The sequence below is a fragment of the Antedon mediterranea genome, chromosome 9, assembly GCF_964355755.1.
Source record: "Antedon mediterranea chromosome 9, ecAntMedi1.1, whole genome shotgun sequence".
In the NCBI taxonomy this organism is placed as follows: Eukaryota; Metazoa; Echinodermata; class Crinoidea; order Comatulida; family Antedonidae; genus Antedon; species Antedon mediterranea.
Genome location: NC_092678.1, coordinates 18,359,989 through 18,376,771, shown reverse-complemented (window position 1 = coordinate 18,376,771; position 16,783 = coordinate 18,359,989). Strand labels below are relative to the sequence as shown.

General features: G+C 33.8%; 1 protein-coding gene across 3 annotated transcripts in view; it reads right to left on the bottom strand.

The window, feature by feature from the left end:
- LOC140058773 (GRIP1-associated protein 1-like) overlaps positions 1-16,409 on the bottom strand; it is a 35,959-nt gene extending 19,550 nt beyond the window's left edge. For 2 of the 3 annotated variants that reach the window (XR_011847055.1, XM_072104515.1), the window contains exons 1-23: positions 16,361-16,409; positions 15,242-15,308; positions 14,313-14,374; positions 13,672-13,698; positions 12,716-12,823; positions 11,507-11,648; positions 10,379-10,430; positions 9,691-9,777; positions 9,406-9,458; positions 8,578-8,676; positions 7,966-8,082; positions 7,718-7,761; positions 7,259-7,304; positions 6,634-6,704; positions 6,193-6,240; positions 5,762-5,793; positions 5,052-5,099; positions 3,507-3,552; positions 2,971-3,024; positions 2,779-2,844; positions 1,620-1,712; positions 1,037-1,075; positions 74-265 (exon numbers count right to left, since the gene is read on the bottom strand). Coding sequence is in view for 2 of the 3 variants with exons in the window: in XM_072104515.1 (XP_071960616.1) it covers positions 74-265; positions 1,037-1,075; positions 1,620-1,712; positions 2,779-2,844; positions 2,971-3,024; positions 3,507-3,552; positions 5,052-5,099; positions 5,762-5,793; positions 6,193-6,240; positions 6,634-6,704; positions 7,259-7,304; positions 7,718-7,761; positions 7,966-8,082; positions 8,578-8,676; positions 9,406-9,458; positions 9,691-9,777; positions 10,379-10,430; positions 11,507-11,648; positions 12,716-12,823; positions 13,672-13,698; positions 14,313-14,374; positions 15,242-15,308; positions 16,361-16,402 (1,635 nt within the window). In the remaining variant the exon portion in view is untranslated. The remainder of the gene's footprint in view (positions 1-73; positions 266-1,036; positions 1,076-1,619; positions 1,713-2,778; positions 2,845-2,970; positions 3,025-3,506; positions 3,553-5,051; positions 5,100-5,761; positions 5,794-6,192; positions 6,241-6,633; positions 6,705-7,258; positions 7,305-7,717; positions 7,762-7,965; positions 8,083-8,577; positions 8,677-9,405; positions 9,459-9,690; positions 9,778-10,378; positions 10,431-11,506; positions 11,649-12,715; positions 12,824-13,671; positions 13,699-14,312; positions 14,375-15,241; positions 15,309-16,360) is intronic. The other variant, XM_072104516.1, reaches the window with a different exon arrangement.
- Between the last annotated feature and the right edge of the window lie 374 nt (positions 16,410-16,783).

The window sequence follows — 16,783 nt, the reverse complement described above, 5'->3', positions numbered from 1 at the left end:
AGAGGGAACTAAGTCCAAAAGGAGAACCATTCGAGTTCACCTTCTAGCTAATCTATAAGCCAATTGATCATACCTTATTAGACTCTTGCAAGTCTTTATGAAGGTTGTCTCTATCATTATGAATACCTTTCATCTCTTCACTAAGTCTGGAATTTGAGGCTACCAGTTCAGATATTTGACCCTGTAGTTCTGTTTTCTCTGCTGTGAGTTTACTGTTATTGTCTTGTTCAATTTCAAATTGGTTTTTAATTGATGCGTTCAATGCCTACAGAAAATAAATCACACTTATACCCGAATCACATATAAAAAATGGTTACCTTTGTAGCAACGTGAAAAGTGTTTTCTTGTCACATCGATGTAAAATCCTGTAACAATTCAGTAATCTCAACATACAAAACAAAGCGGTATGTGAATATGCATGTATCTTTCTAAGATTTTACACACTGTTTACATACATCATGACAATCTTAGTGAAGTTCTTCAATATTTTTTATACGGATAGCATTACCCGTGGACATAATCTGAAATTATATAAGCCTGTAATGAAGAAGGTTTTGGAACTGAGAAAACACCCTTTTAGCTTGAGAATAATAAATCACTGGATGCGTATGAATTACATTTTATTAAACAGCGTGTGAAAGCATTGTAAACTTGGTAGGATTAGCCATTAGAATAGATCAAACTGCCTACTTTACAGTTCTGTTGTACATACATATATGTGTGAATCTGGTATAAGTATAGAGCTTGTGTGAATCCTGGATAAACTCTTAAAGAGAAGAGAATTTAAACGGCCACTGCATTTCAAGAAAATGGTGAATGTGGCATGTGACGCCAATAATAGTCTTTAAATTTGTATAAGTGATTTTCAATTAAAAGCAAGTCAAATCCAAAGTTTAGACAATTGATATTATACCATCTATAGATAATATATTACTGATGTAAGCACCTTCATCTTTTGATAGGAGCTATTAAAAATGCTACTGTTATGGTGAATTTGTATTTAATCCATAGTTAATATTCTTTGTTATAAACTAACCTTTAATTTGTTTACTTCCTCCTGAGATGAATTCTGAAGCTACAATTAAAGGTAAACAAAAAATTGTTTAATTATATCAATAGAAAGAGTTATTACTGATAGCTACCACAACTGTTTCATTTTTCTTCTAGTAGTAAAATCATCCTTTATTTCACATAAAAAAAACATGAGAATGTAACAAAAACATCCCAGGTCACAGCTTGGAGGACCAAACATATGCAGGGCAATACAAGACAACAAATACAAAACACCTAATATAAGAAGGTAAAAAAGAAGAAAAATCCAAAAGGCATACAATTCAGATTGTTATAAAAAAAATTACAGTTAAAAATTACAAACTACAAACAAATGATTCTAAATATTGTAAAGAAAGTTAGTAGTACACAGTAAATATACTAAACTAATAGTTTGGAATGCCATGCACTAGTTATAATAGTTGGTGTATAAAACATAAGTGATGTTATAAGCATCATGCAACGACTAATGTCATACTATTGAAACATTTTATTACATTTAAATATGCAGATATTATAATAGAATATTTTAAACAGAATTTGCATAAATTAGCATATAACATGAGTACCTGTTGACTGGCTTGTAGCTCTGCTGTAAGACGGCTGTTATCAGTCTGTATCTGCTCCATCTTACCGACGTTGATGGAGCCTTGTGCTACTACCTAATTAGCATAATATGCAAATGTGCACAGGTGTTAAAATATGATAAGCAGTTATGCAAATTTATGTGGTAGAATATATAATAAATATTATAAATGAAAGCAAAGTTTTTAGTAGGAGCACAGTTTTTTTATGGTTTAATTTTAAGGTAAGATCTATTTAAGAGAATACTTGTATTTGTAATTGTTAGCACAAATCTATTATTAGCATTTTACAGTAATTAACTTTTTATTCTATGAATTAATTTCTCATGCAAATAATAATATCCTGGATTTATAAAGCGCCTAATGTAATGAAACCTCTAAGCGCTGAACATTATTACCCCAGTCATTTTTTTGGATCAAACACGTATGGAAACATACTTCCATAATGCAGCTAGTAATCAGTGCAAAGTTGTGTCTTGATCTAACCGGGTACCCATTTATACACCTGGGTGGAGAGAGGCAAACGTAAGTAAAGTATCTTGCCTATAGATACAAGCAATGCGACGAGAGTTGGATTCGAACCTTGGTCTCACGATCAGTAGTCCAACGTCCAACACACTGCGCCACACGCCCTCACAAATAGTAATACTATATATATACAGTTGAGTTTCTCAATACCGGATTCTCAAAAAACCAGAAACTCCCCCAAAAGCGATTTTGTCATTTCTGGAAAACCAGATATGTTATACCAACCGGTATTGAGAGAGAGAAACATGACATTGATATTTGTACATTTACTGATCCATGTCTCTGGGATAATACTCATTCTGAGGTGATCATTCCTGGACAAGAAAAGTCACTCAATCAGTGTTTTAGGCAAGCTAGATTTGGCAAACTGGGATTTGACAAGTGGAAAGGCTATTCTGTCTGCAAGGTGCAGCATAAACTGATTTACTTAGAAAACCAAATCTATTGTAAAGGTTCGGCTACATTCATACAAGTTCCCTTTCACTAAACTGATTAGACGTTGCTGTGTGAAAGTAGCGTTATTCTGTAACCAATTTTTTTCTCATTTGGCAGCCATGGCTTTATGTCTCATATTTTCATTACTTACATTCTGTAAATTAACAACCATTCACAATACCTGATCATTTAATGTTGCTATACTGTTTTCTAAAACTTGTATTTTTTCTTGGTATGCAGTCAATGTCTAACAAAAAATGATAAGTAATAAACAATAATATCAATAATGAGAAATAGAAAAACTGGAAAAATCCTTGATTTATGAATTAGCAAATGAAGACAAATATTATCAACAAAATTTAAATTTATTTACCTTATCTGACTTGGCTAGTTGAATTTGTATTCTATTTTTCTGTTCATTCAATTCCTAAAAAATTAATTATTAATTAAATGACAGCAATTGCGTTCAACAATTATAGGGACTTTTTGCTTTCCATGCTGCTGTTGAGTCAAAAACTTATGAGCGTGTAAGGCTGCTAGCACGGCAGGTTGTGAAAACGATCGGTAACTAATATGTGATAAATCATCACACATGAATATGCTTTTTTGAATAAAACCTAAAGCTTGGTTCCCACTAGGAAGCAACGCAAGGATGTAAGCGCAATGCAATCAATTAGACAAGTAACAGTTCAAATAATCACATGTTATTGGTAAAATCACTTAATACCTTGTGTTGCGTTCTAGTGGGAACCAAGCATCATTCACACTGAACTTTTGTTGAACTAACCACACAAGTTGACACAGGGATCTGCAGGCAAGAACCACCACAAACAGTGGAAAGTTTCAAGAAATGGTAACAGACCGTATTTTTCTACAGCCATCATAAATAAGATACATTGTTCAACTTACTGTAACCTCTTTATCTTTTGATTCCTGTAAATCATCTAACTTTTTTCTGTAATGTGAAAATAAATTGATGTGGTTGATCGAGTATTGTGAGGTATTTTTGCAAACTTTTTTTTGTTTTTATATTTAGGCAAATTGCCAGGAATAGCCATAAGCAAATTCATTCACGATCCTTCTTAGGGTATGTTCAGACCTACGGAGTTATGCTTTCGTATCACAGCCAAGGTCATATTTTAATGAGCGTCGTAAGAGCAAAGTGTTCAGATTCATTGCAACGATGTTGCGTTACAAACGGATATGATGTCACTCGCTGGTGATTAACCAAACTCTAACGCACGCATAGACCTACCTTCGTTGTTATTAATAGTAGTACTGGTTGGTTTTTTTTTTTGGTTTAGGAGTTACAGGCCTAGACCGAACACTTGGGCTCGGCATTATCGATTGGTTGTCAGGCATACCAACCAGCCGATCGTTTTAGGGTTTGGGTTTATATTTGGTCTATGAACTAAAATATCATTTATGGCAGAAAAATGTTCAAATCCCGTACTTGCACCGGCTCCAGATTTATTTACTCGGTCTTTCGCCGCTTTATACGACGACCCCTTCAATTTTGTTTGGATATTAAATCCTTCTTTATGAGGATGGCCCATCTGCAAACGTGTCCGCCATCTCGTTGAACACAGACATCTTGTTGCCGGTGCTTTTATGCCAGTTTTTCACTTCCAACCGATCTCTGAACTCAGGGCTTCCCCACAATGAAATAAGGTATTTTACTTCGGTTCTCGTCAATGCGCACGCTTCGATGACATTTTAAATTAATTAATATAATATTAATAATAATAATACTGTATAGTGTAACAACAAAAGGTATGATTTTTTCGCACGTTCACCGATCACAACAAATGGATCAGCTTGGCTATACGATGAGGAGCACATGTCACGATGTGATGTGGCGAATATTGTAATTTGATTGGCTAGATATCTAACCTAGGTCATATTCATCGATGCGTGACTTTCGTATTGTAAGCGACGTCCACTGAACTCATACCTTGAGCTTTCGTAGCGTACGAAATATCAGTGTCGTACAAGGTGGCTTCCACTAATCTTTTCCTGGTTCAGACCTATCGACTTGTACGCCGCGTACAATACGAAAGAATAACTCCGTAGGTCTGAACAGGCCCTTAAAGGGGGCAATCCTGTTCACAAGACAAATATATACACAAGATGCTCTACATAAACAAAGTCTTTGGGAGTAGAGTTGAAATTTGTCATTAGAAAAAAATCTGACATATGACAGGCCTTTAACCTTGGTATCATACTGGAACTGGGTATGACCAACAAGCTGTAATGTTCCCAACTAGTCATCCATTCATTTTAGTCATCCTTACATGGTCCAGACTGATTAGAGATTTTAGATTACTAAGTTTTGACATTACACTTTTTTGGAAAACTAGACTAGGCTATTACTGTGATTCAGTGAACTGGCTCTGATACCACATCACAAATGGTCTGGCCATAGACGGCAGTGTAGTGTGCAGGAATACTTACTTCATGTCATTATACAAATCTTCTCTTTCATTCTGAAGTTGAATGATACTGTAAAAATAAACTTGGGGTTATTGTATTATCAACTACAATTATTATCATCTCCAATCTGCAGACAGTACTGTTTCAATCTTATTAGATCTCGTCAGTGCAGCTCAGGTTTCGAAATGACATTTACTGCAGAACTGGCACAATATATAGGCTGAGCCAGGTATGTGGGACATGGTACACTGATTATGAACACAAAGAGTGCACAAGCTTAACAAGCGTGCTTTGCAAAATGCTAATAGTATTCACAACAAAAATGCACCGTTTCGAACTGAAGAGTGCTCTACAAAACAACATACTATATATGTATATAGCAGAAAGTAGAGGAGCGTAATATACATATATTTTCAATGTATGCATGTTTATAAAATTGTTTTATTCTTTTAATACAATGTAAAGAACTGGACTGGAAGATCATAATATTAACAACTTTAGGCCAATTTACACAGACGAGTGGTACGGTAAGCAGAAACCTGCATAGCTTGTCCCATGTAGAATATGTAACACAAGGGCAACTAACTCCTGAACAACTAACCCCTCCCATAAAAAAGGGATAGTTATTAATTGAGAAGTTATATGGGGTGTTTTTGTTGAGTAGCTGGCTGAATATGAAATTTATGAAAATGTATTCATGTTTCTAAATGCATATTGTATCCTTAACTTACCTTTCTTGTTTTTTCTTGACCTTCTCAGAAAGCTAAACAAAATTGCAAACGTATACTTGTTAAGATTTTGTAATTGATAAATTAAAAATCTATATTACTAACACCACAAACCATATAAACTTAACATTTGACATGAAACAGAACAGCAAGATTAAACACTTCACTACTTGCACACAAGCTAATGTACATTTTGCTGCCAGTTTTAAGTTCTGTCTACACTATCAAACTAGTTTGACAAAAAAAGTGTCATGTGCACAAAAACGGTAGTGATATGCTTAAATATGACAGTGATATGTATGGAGACATCATATTTTGTTGTCACAACAAGTAGGCTTGCCTAAAATACACCTTTTGAGAGGTGGGTTCCACTATTTTTCATTAACTTCACAAAAGCAGAACATTAAATGAGTTTAAAACATCGTTTCACAAACCTTATTCAGTTCATCTGATTTGTTAGTTGTTTCTGACTTGTGTGAATCCTATATAAAAAAAACATATCTTATTTTCAAAATGTTATGTAAATGTAAATGGGGGAACAACCTGCTTACTTGGCTGAATTGCGCAGCAGGTGTGGACAACACATAGCACAACTTTCTACTCCCTTAAGGGTCTCTTCATGTCGAGTGTTGCCACCAACCAGTGCCAGTCCACAACGACAACAACAAATGTTCAATATAAAATATTATTGTTTTACAGTACAGTATATGGTACTGTCAGGCTTACAAGGGACAGGCATATAGGTCAGTGGCTAAAAACGGTGCAGGGCTTCAAACCACCATGATGGCTGATTTGCAACAAGTTAAAATCTTAGGTGGGCCTAGCATGCATAAAGAAGATAAAAATAAATAACAAATTTAAATAATAATTTTTACCTGTAGTTGTTGAAGTTGTTCTTTAAGTAGCCTATTTTCTTCTGATTCTGTGTCTAATTTAAGTTGTGATTCTGAAAAATAAAACATTAAATAAAACTTATAAATAATTTAAATTCATAGGTCTATAGTATATTTTTTTTATTCTCATTTTAGGCAAATTTCCAAGAATTACCACAAGTGAATTCATTCACTATCCTTCTCAAAGGTGGCAATCCCATTCACAAGACAAGCATATACACAAGATGCTCTATATAAACAAAGACTTATTATTAAGTCTTTGGGAGTGGAGTTTATGAAACATTGAACAAATAAAGGTGGTGGTTAACCACAAAAGATTTTTAAAAATGTCTTAATTCTCAGAAACCATGTTAAAAATACTACTGCAGTTACTGCAGTACCTACTGTAAATTTTTTTCCTGCAATAAAGTTTGATTTTAGTTTGATTCAAGGTAGAAATTAATGAAGTCACCGCAATAAACAGTGTGCATAATGATTAAAAAATATAATGTTGCTAATTACACAGTGTAAAAGGTAAATGAAATGTAGTTACTGCAGTAACTGCAGCAGAATATTTTTGACATGATGCCTTACATTCTTTTGATGAAACAACAAATACTTTTCTCACCTGTAACTGTTTTTTTCAGTGATTCTACTTTTAGTATCAAAGCCTCCTAATAAAAAAATAGATATATGTAGCAGTATGTTACATATATTTTGTTACATTTTTCAGAAATAAGGTTCTCATGTAACTAAAGTTGTTTGTAACGCGCAGATTGATTTGTTTACAAAGTGAGCGTTAAAGTTAACATTTGCATGCTCCTGTGAAAGCTTCCTATTATTAGAAAATAGACAAAAACTGTGCGACTAGCTAGGCCTACGCCAACCAAGTCCATGTTATGCATTCGCTTCGGCCTAGCCTAGCTAGGCCTACTTCAACCAAGTCCATGTTATGCATTCGCTTTGGCTTAGCCTAGCTAGGCCTACTTCAACCAAGTCCATGTTATGCATTCGCTTTGGCCTAGCTTAAAGACGAATTGGGTGGTACGGTATATCAAATTTGTATACTAATAAAATATACACCTACTGGATTATTATCCAATACTGATCCACTTCTATTCCGAGATGTATCTATAAATAGAATAAATATGGAAGGGTAATACATTATGAATTTTCAATACTTTAGGGTAGATTTAAAGTGGATTAAAAGTTTAGAATATTAAGTACGTCTGCTGTTGATCATTGTCTAAAAGGCCCTTGAACCCACCCCCGATTTCTTCTTTTTATTTTTCACTGAAAAGAATAAATAAATAAATAAAAAATAAATGAACAAACCAATTGAATCATGAAGATGATGATCAAATTCAAATAATGATTCAAGATTAGTGAATATGACGGTAGAGATCCTTGTCTTGATGGTCTGGCAGTGTTCCTTAAGTAAAGTCAAAGGATCTGAAAATGAACAAAAATATTTACATACAATTTAAAACATTTACCTAGGACACACAGGCCGTCAACTCCTCGGTGATAGACTGAAGGAACAGCAATCTTTAGCCCCCAGCCACAAACTTTTGACGGTTGCAAAACGTTTTTCCACTACTACCGGACACACTATTGATTAGGTCAATAAGAAAATTTCGGACAGAGAAGATAGAGATTAGGAACGAGAGGCTGTTTACAAGAAACCTTCTCTGAACTGTGACCAAAGACTGGAATTACCATCCTTGTAAAGTGGAATCTTCTGACTTCTTCATCAGGTCATAGGTCACCAATCTTCATAACACTGATAGGAATCTTTTTTTCAAAAATTCAAGGTATGTTGAATTTTGTGCTGCACATTTGTTTAAAAACATTTTATATTTTTTACGAGCATGTATGAACTTTCATTGGAACGTTTACTATTATTTATTTAAGAAATTTGCAAAAAAATCAGCAAAAATACCATACCTTTTGGAATGATGTCATCTGAGAAATCCTCTGTGACTGATGATAATTTCAAATCTTCTATAAAAGCACTAAGTTCTGCTTCAATCAGTTTATGAAGTTCTACCAAAAAAAGAGGGTTTTACAGGTGGTTTATGCAGGTGTCTTATGCAGGTAATTTATACAGGTGGTTTATGCAGGTGTCTTATGCAGGTAATTTATACAGGTGGTTTATGCAGGTGTCTTATGCATGTGGTTTATGCAAGTGGTTTATGCAGGTGGTTTATAGGTGGCTTATGCAAGTGGTTTACAGGTGGCTTATGCAAGTGGTATGCAAGTGGTTTACAGGTGGCTTATGCAAGTTGTTTATACAGGTGGTTTATGCAGGTGGTTTATGGAAGTTGTTTATACAGGTGGTTTATGCAATTGGTTTACAGGTGACTTATGTAAGTGGTTTACAGGTGGCTTATGCAAGTGGTTTACAGGTGGCTTATGCAAGTGGTTTACAGGTGGCTTATGCAAGTGGTTTACAGGTGGCTTATGCAAGTGGTTTACAGGTGGCTTATGCAAGTGGTTTACAGGTGGCTTATGCAAGTGGTTTACAGGTGGCTTATGCAAGTGGTTTACAGGTGGCTTATGCAAGTTGTTTATACAGGTGGTTTATTCATGTTGTTTTTACAGGTGGTTTTTACAAGTTTATACAGGTAGTTTATGTAGGTGGTTTATGCAAGTGGTTAGATGTATACATAAGGCTCAAGAGATAGTCTTTTTTTTATGTTCTCAAGCATTTAAAAAACATTTTTTTTTAAACGCATTTATTTATAATATGAAAATAATATGATCTAAATATACCTTCTACTACTGGTGCGTGTTCTTTTATACTGTCCAAAGTTGCTGGTTGTTCCCTAACGAAAATAGGTACTATTATTTAGTAAAAAGTAAAGCTTAAATTCTCTAGACAAAAGTTTCCAGACCAAAGGTGCGCTTATGTCGATACAGGACTAAACACAACTCAACTTTGTCAACATAAGCACTCCGAGCAGCTGTCCGGAACTGACAGATGCACAAAATATTTAGAAAATTAGACTTTACGTTTAATGTTTTCTTATAAGCGCTCTATCTAATAATAATACTTACCCATCAGCTGAGCCTGTTGGAGTAGGCCGGTCCCCTAAAAGAAGAGAGTACTTCTTCTCAAGCTCCTGATTTGCTTGGCCTAGCGATCTGATTCAGAATAAGCAATACATTGTTTATGTTCATCAGTAAAATACATGGATACGGATAAAGGAATAGTATTTGTAATATCTCTCTCTGTTAAGGTAATAGTGAACTTTTGCATCTGGATGGTAGACGAGAGGAAATTGAAAAAGTGTGGTGGTTGTATAAAGTATCTTTCGTCTTGTTACTAAATGAGTTTTGCACAAGCTTCATTCTAAGCCGCAGACGTTGTATACGCACATGCTTAATGAATGAATAATGAACAGTAGGCCTATATAAACATTATTGACATAATTTCATTCAACATCCACATACAGTACAACTCTTCTTAACAATTTATTTTTTTCAATCTTCTATCAACTAAAAGTCGTGGTTAGTCATGTCTCGGGTCACATTCTATGATCGCCGTACAGATAGGCTACTTCTATGAATGGATGGCTAGTTGGTGACAAGAATGCTCGTTGGTCATACCTAGTACCATTTTGATTTTACGATCATTCGGGAAACCACCTCACAACAAAGTGTACTGGGCTTGTACGCATACGCATTTTAATCTTTTTTTACCGTCTCGATACGAAAGCTTGATAACACATTGCACTACACTTACATTGTACTTTGTTTCAGAGTCACTATTTCTTCTTCATATTTTTCAACAGTACCTGTATAATTACAATGAGTAAAATACAGTTTAAAGGTGATTAGTAATAGGAGATTTTTTTAAATAATTGTTCCCATAATTTAGCATTTATTTTTGGTCCTTGGTGTCTTTTGCAGCTAAAATGTAGCAATATACTAAGATTGGTTGCAGGTAAATCCTATAAGGAAGATTAGGGTTCCTTAACTAGGATTGGTTGCAGGTAAATCCTATAAGGAATATTAGGGTTCCTTAACTAGGATTGGTTGCAGGTAAATCCTATAAGGAACATTAGGGTTCCTTAACTAGGATTGGTTGCAGGTAAATCCTATAAGGAACATTAGGGTCCCTTAAATAGGATTGGGTGCAGGTAAATCCTATAAGGAACATTAGGGTCCCTTAACTAGGATTGGTTGCAGGTAAATCCTATAAGGAATATTAAGATCCCTTAAATAGGATTGGGTGCAGGTAAATCCTATAAGGAACATTAGGGTTCCTTAACTAGGATTGGTTGCAGGTAAATCCTATAAGGAACATTAGGGTCCCTTAACTAGGATTGGTTGCAGGTAAATCCTATAAGGAACATTAGGGTCCCTTAACTAGGATTGGTTGCAGGTAAATCCTATAAGGAACATTAGGGTCCCTTAACTAGGATTGGTTGCAGGTAAATCCTATAAGGAACATTAGGGTCCCTTAACTAGGATTGGTTGCAGGTAAATCCTATAAGGAACATTAGGGTCCCTTAACTAGGATTGGTTGCAGGTAAATCCTATAAGGAACATTAGGGTCCCTTAACTAGGATTGGTTGCAGGTAAATCCTATAAGGAACATTAGGGTTCCTTAACTAGGATTGGTTGCAGGTAAATCCTATAAGGAACATTAGGGTTCCTTAACTAAGATTGGTTGCAGGTAAATCCTGATAAAAACAGCTGGCCCTGGTGCCATAACATCAACAGAAGCATTGCTAGCCCTCTGTCGTGACATCGTCATTGCTAGAGACCGGAAACTGAATAAAACCTACAGTGAGTCTCTAAAAGCAGTTTCTAATAGCAGTATAGTGAATTGACATACAATGAAAATGATAAAATCTCTATTTTATACCTGTGAGGTTCTTCTGCAATGCAGCATTCACTGCTTGCAGTCTTCTTAATTCATCTACTTCACTTTGACTGCTCTGTGATGACTCTTTGCCCTTCTTCAGGTCTTCGACCTCTTTTTCTAATTCTTCATTACTTGTACACAACTACAAAAAAATGTCCAGTAATGTCTACACTATCAAACTTTATTTGACAAAAAAAAGTGATGTGCCCATATGTTATTGATGATGTCATATCACTACCATATTTGGGCATATTACTACCATATTTAAGCACATCACATTTTTTTGTAACATACACTTTGGTAGTGTAGACAGAGCTTAACAATATATAATTATCTTTTATCTGTGATAGGTTTATACCAAGTTATATTAAGAGTACATTGGGACCCAACAAAGTGCCTGAATAACAAGTGTGTCCACTGAATAGGGGTTTACCATTAATTTAGTGTTAAAACAAACTGTATTATTATTATTAATGAATAATAATCCAGTTTACCTATTTTTAAGTACATATCTTCTTTTTATATATTGATATTTGTATATGTACTTTTGTATAGTGTACACCATTTGGAAAATAAATTTCCAACATATTTTATGATGGACCAATAAATATTATCTTATCTTATTGGACCTTGTTCGTTTCACAGGCAATCATTTTTTATTTATATAGTGCCTTTCCAGGATCCTTGCTCATGTTACACTTTTCAACTACATGCTTCTTCCCTCACACCATGTCAGTGCTGCCAATTCTAGTGCTTTCTCGTTTCTCCGCGAAAGTGGCTGTGTGAGCTAGCACACTGGGGTAAGTCTCTACTCATCTTGAAAGATGTACTAGGTTCTTTAAAGATGTATTGTCCCCTAAACATTTTTATTTTTTTTAATTTTTTTGTTGAATATGTCATTTTAATGTCACATAATAATTATCCACTTTGACCAAAAATTGGATAGAAAAAAACTGTAATTTAAAGCATAAAATGGTCAAATTGGTTGCCAGCCAATGGTTTTTGGTAACATTTAACCATTTATTTTGTCACGTTATAAGTAAAAACATTATTTTTTTTTCTACGGAAGTGATTAACTTTATTAAACTACAAAATAACATATTCAAAGTCTGATCTAATTAATCTTCATTTTTCTTGTTTTTTTGGAGGAGAATACATCTTTAAGCATTTTGTGTCCTTAATGGGAGAAATACTGATATAGATGGCTACCTTAGAGAGCTCTTGCATGAGGGTAGAATTCTGCAGACGGAAGTCTTCCTCTTGGCTCTGTAACTTCCTCTGAAGACTCTCATTCTCAAGGATAAGCATTTCAACCTCCTGTTTTGTGAACAAAAACACATGCAATATCTTAAGGAAATGAAGTAAAATGTAATGCTCAAATTGGGATGATCAATCATTGAATAGGTGGATAAAAAAAGATGCCTCTTAAATTTTGATAGAACAAAAAAACACTTATTTTTACCATTTTTAGGCCCTGTATTTTAGTATAATTGGTAGTCCAACCTATAGTGGTGGATCACATAGTGTTATTTTTTAAGATTATAGAACATATGTAATATTTAAATTTATAGATCATAAAGAGGAAAACAAGAACAAATTTACATATTCAAAGCAGTCAAGGAAATTGCTTCTGATGATGATGACATAATAATTTACATTGCCTGTAAATGTATTTGAATTATAAAATATGTAAGTGGATAAGGCAGGAAATGCGTAAACTATGGTGGCTAGTAATTAGCAGAGAATTATCATATTACATTTATCTCAATCATACATATTTAATCTATAAGAATTCTAGTCTAAATGACGTGTATATTTTTCAACTTGGAACTCTCAAACCCAATGGACTTAATGTATCATTTAAATCATTTAGGAATTGAGTTCTATCTTGTCTATCTGATTGACATGAGTTATTATTATGTAATACCTTTTGTTTGTCAATGCTTTTGTCAATTTGTTATTTGCTTGTTCATTGTTACGCCCATATAGCCCATAATAGACTCCTTTGTTTTCTAGTGTACCCCTTTTTTATATGTATTCTTGTTTTACCAATATTCTATCAGTACCTGATGATGACCTATGGTCGAAAGTATTCGTACAATAAATATTTTATTTTGAGGCAGAAACAACAAGAAATTTGTTTTGTTTGTGTATATTGTACCTACCTTTGCTTTCTTGCTTTTAGAAATGATCTGAAAAAGTTAAAGAATAGTTGTAACAAAAATGTATAATGATATTAATAATCTGGCAAGGCATGAACAAAAGGGTTCAATACAAAAGCAGAGCAAAATAGATAAATAAAAATATATTTCTACATTTTATTTGCACACTACAGACGGTTTCATAAAGATGATAACAAATCACTCTTCATTCAACTCGAGTCATAAATATTTATTTATCTAAATACAAATCAATTGATAGTATTTTTAGCGTAATGATCCAAAGACCATATGCATAAACACTGTAAAAGCTAGAACCAGTGAAGTAGTAGTCCTCAAAAATAAAGTTTGCTCCTAAATGGAAGAAGAAAAAGAAGAGGAAAAGAAGAAAAAAAGAACAAGATGAAAAGAAGAAGAAGAAAAAAAAAGAACAAGACGAAAAGAAGATGAAAAGAAGAACAAGATGAAGAAAAGAAGAAAAGAAGAAAAGAAGAAGAAAAGAAGAAAAGAAGAAGAAAAGAAAAAAAAGAAAAAAAAAGGGAAAAAAAGAAAAAAAAAAGAAGTCGAAAAGAAGAAGACATGCAACAAATAATTGAAATTGCTTTATTTTATATATTACTTTTCAAATCATGTTATGAAAACCGTACCTTATTAGCCTTTTGTATTTCTTTTTCATGAGAAGAGGATTGGTTACGCAGAGTAGAGAGTTCTGAAACAGAAATAAAATCATCATTATCAGGGAATGGTAGGCAGATGCATCGCAAACAATAGCTATACAATCAGCACAGGGTAAGGGTAAGTCACAATTCAACCATTGTTCTGGTGGTAGAACAAGTTTTGTAGGACAAGGAGTTTTAAGTCCTTGTCCTACAAGACTGGACAACCAGCTTTGAAAAGCTGGAGGTCCAGTGTACACATCTAAAGAACCCAGTTGTTCATCTTTTGAAAGAATTGGGTATACTGGTCCACTTGTCATTTTGGACAGACAAATGGGGCAGCACTCGATACGAAGGGACCCTTAATGGAGAAGAAAGTTATTGTATGTGCCATCCACACATGCGCGCAATTCAGCTCAGTTAGGCTGCAAAGTGCAAGTTACAGGTTATTACTCCACATTTACATTATCAGGGAATGGCAAGTTAATAATTTTGTTCCAATATCACACAAAACATTACATCATCATAATATAATGCTCAAAGATTTTAAACTGCACTAAATTGATTGATATGATAAGTAGTACCAACATATTTTATTTCAAAGGATTGTGTATGTTTTTCCATTTGGTTTTATACTAATTTATAAATGACTATAGTAGTACTATAGTAGGTTTAATAATTTGACACACAATTTATTCATTCAATTAAATTCTGGTTTATTAAAAATAAGTGGTATTGCAGAAAAATCTGCCAAATTTAAATTCTGATAAGATTTAGAAGAATTCTCACCCATCTCGGATATACGACAGTCTCTGATTACATGTCTATGGCAATAGTTATTTTATTATAGTGCAGTCCCAATTGGATTTTGGTGGATTGTTGCCAAAATCTTAAAAATAACAAACCATTACATTACTTACCATTTTCATATTTTCTAATTTTATCACTCTGTTGATAGTTGGTAGTTCTCAACTCCAACAGTTGAGTCTTGTAAATGGAAAAGAAAAAACATGGAATATAAAAAGAGAAACAGATTGAGTAAATTAAAAATGATTTGATATGGCCAAATTAAAAAAAAAATGGTAGCCTAGTTTCACATTCAGGATTTGATTTTGTTTATATACGAGGGGCTTCATGCACTTGTCAATTGTATGACCCACTATACGACCAACCCATGGGAGAGGTTAGCCATTTGTCCGATGTGCATCATACCTTATGAATACCATGACGCACCTGTGCGTCAAAAGACTTACCTTTAGGTGACGCAACCATTTTGATGCATTGTGACCATGTTGTTTATGATATGGTGGGTGGTATTGGTAAAGTGAAGGACATTGACACACCTTGTTCATTGATGTGACGTACCATCTAGGTTTTTTGATGCACCCCTGCGTCAGTAACTATTTGTAAATGACGCACCAATGACGCACCTCTCTTGGGGGTCGTATAGTGGTTCATACAATTGACAAATGCATTATGTTCGCCATTTATTATTTTGTTAAATCTATTAATAATTAAAGCCGGGCTAGAGATATATGCCACCATATTTTTGGCTCTGGCTGCTAATAAAGGCATGGTTGAGAATCTGTCACATCTTTGAAATATAGCATCATTATCATCACCATTCGATTGCTAAAAAAAAAATCTCAGAATTTCTCCAACATGTAGGCCTATTATGCATGTGAAAGCTACTTTGAGACACTGTCATTGACCAAGTTGTATCATGGAAATTTTACAAAATGTAATATCAATAAAATATGGTAATATTCAATGCCTAGCCTGTGGTAATAATAGAGATGCCTTTTCCTAGGCCGGGACTGGAGAGATATTGGAGACAGCCTTCATTCAACAAACCACACAAATATCATCCTCACACGAACTGACAGTGACAGAGAGAGCCTAGCCTAGGCGTTTCAGTAGACACCTACACTAACAACTTTTATGGAACCCTGTACTTAGCAAAGTAGAACAAATACTCAACAATTTATTAAATGTTTTCAAATGACATAATCATGAATATATATTAAATAGTAGCTTACTTGCATTCGATTAAACTCTTCGTCGGAAAGTGACTGAGCCATCTTTATTACTTCTACACTTTCTGTGTTTTGATATAGCGCCCTCTATAAAGTAAATAGTCCACGCCTTTTTATTGCGTTTTTTGACAGGATACGAAATATTATCTATATAATTTGTGTAATTAAACCATGGAACTATAATTAGATTAAACTATTGCATAAAATTTTAGTTTTTATTTTGGTAAAATATTATTCAAAATTAAAATTTCACTAAAATATTTCAAGACAGGAATACATAATACATATTTTTTTAAATAAAGAAAAAGAAAACATTATTTTGAAACTAAATATCTTAAAAATAATCTATCTAAAATGTAATGAAATTTAAATGGTTTAGTTTATTAATCCATGTTTTTTGTCCGATAAATAAAAAAAAATTGTAAA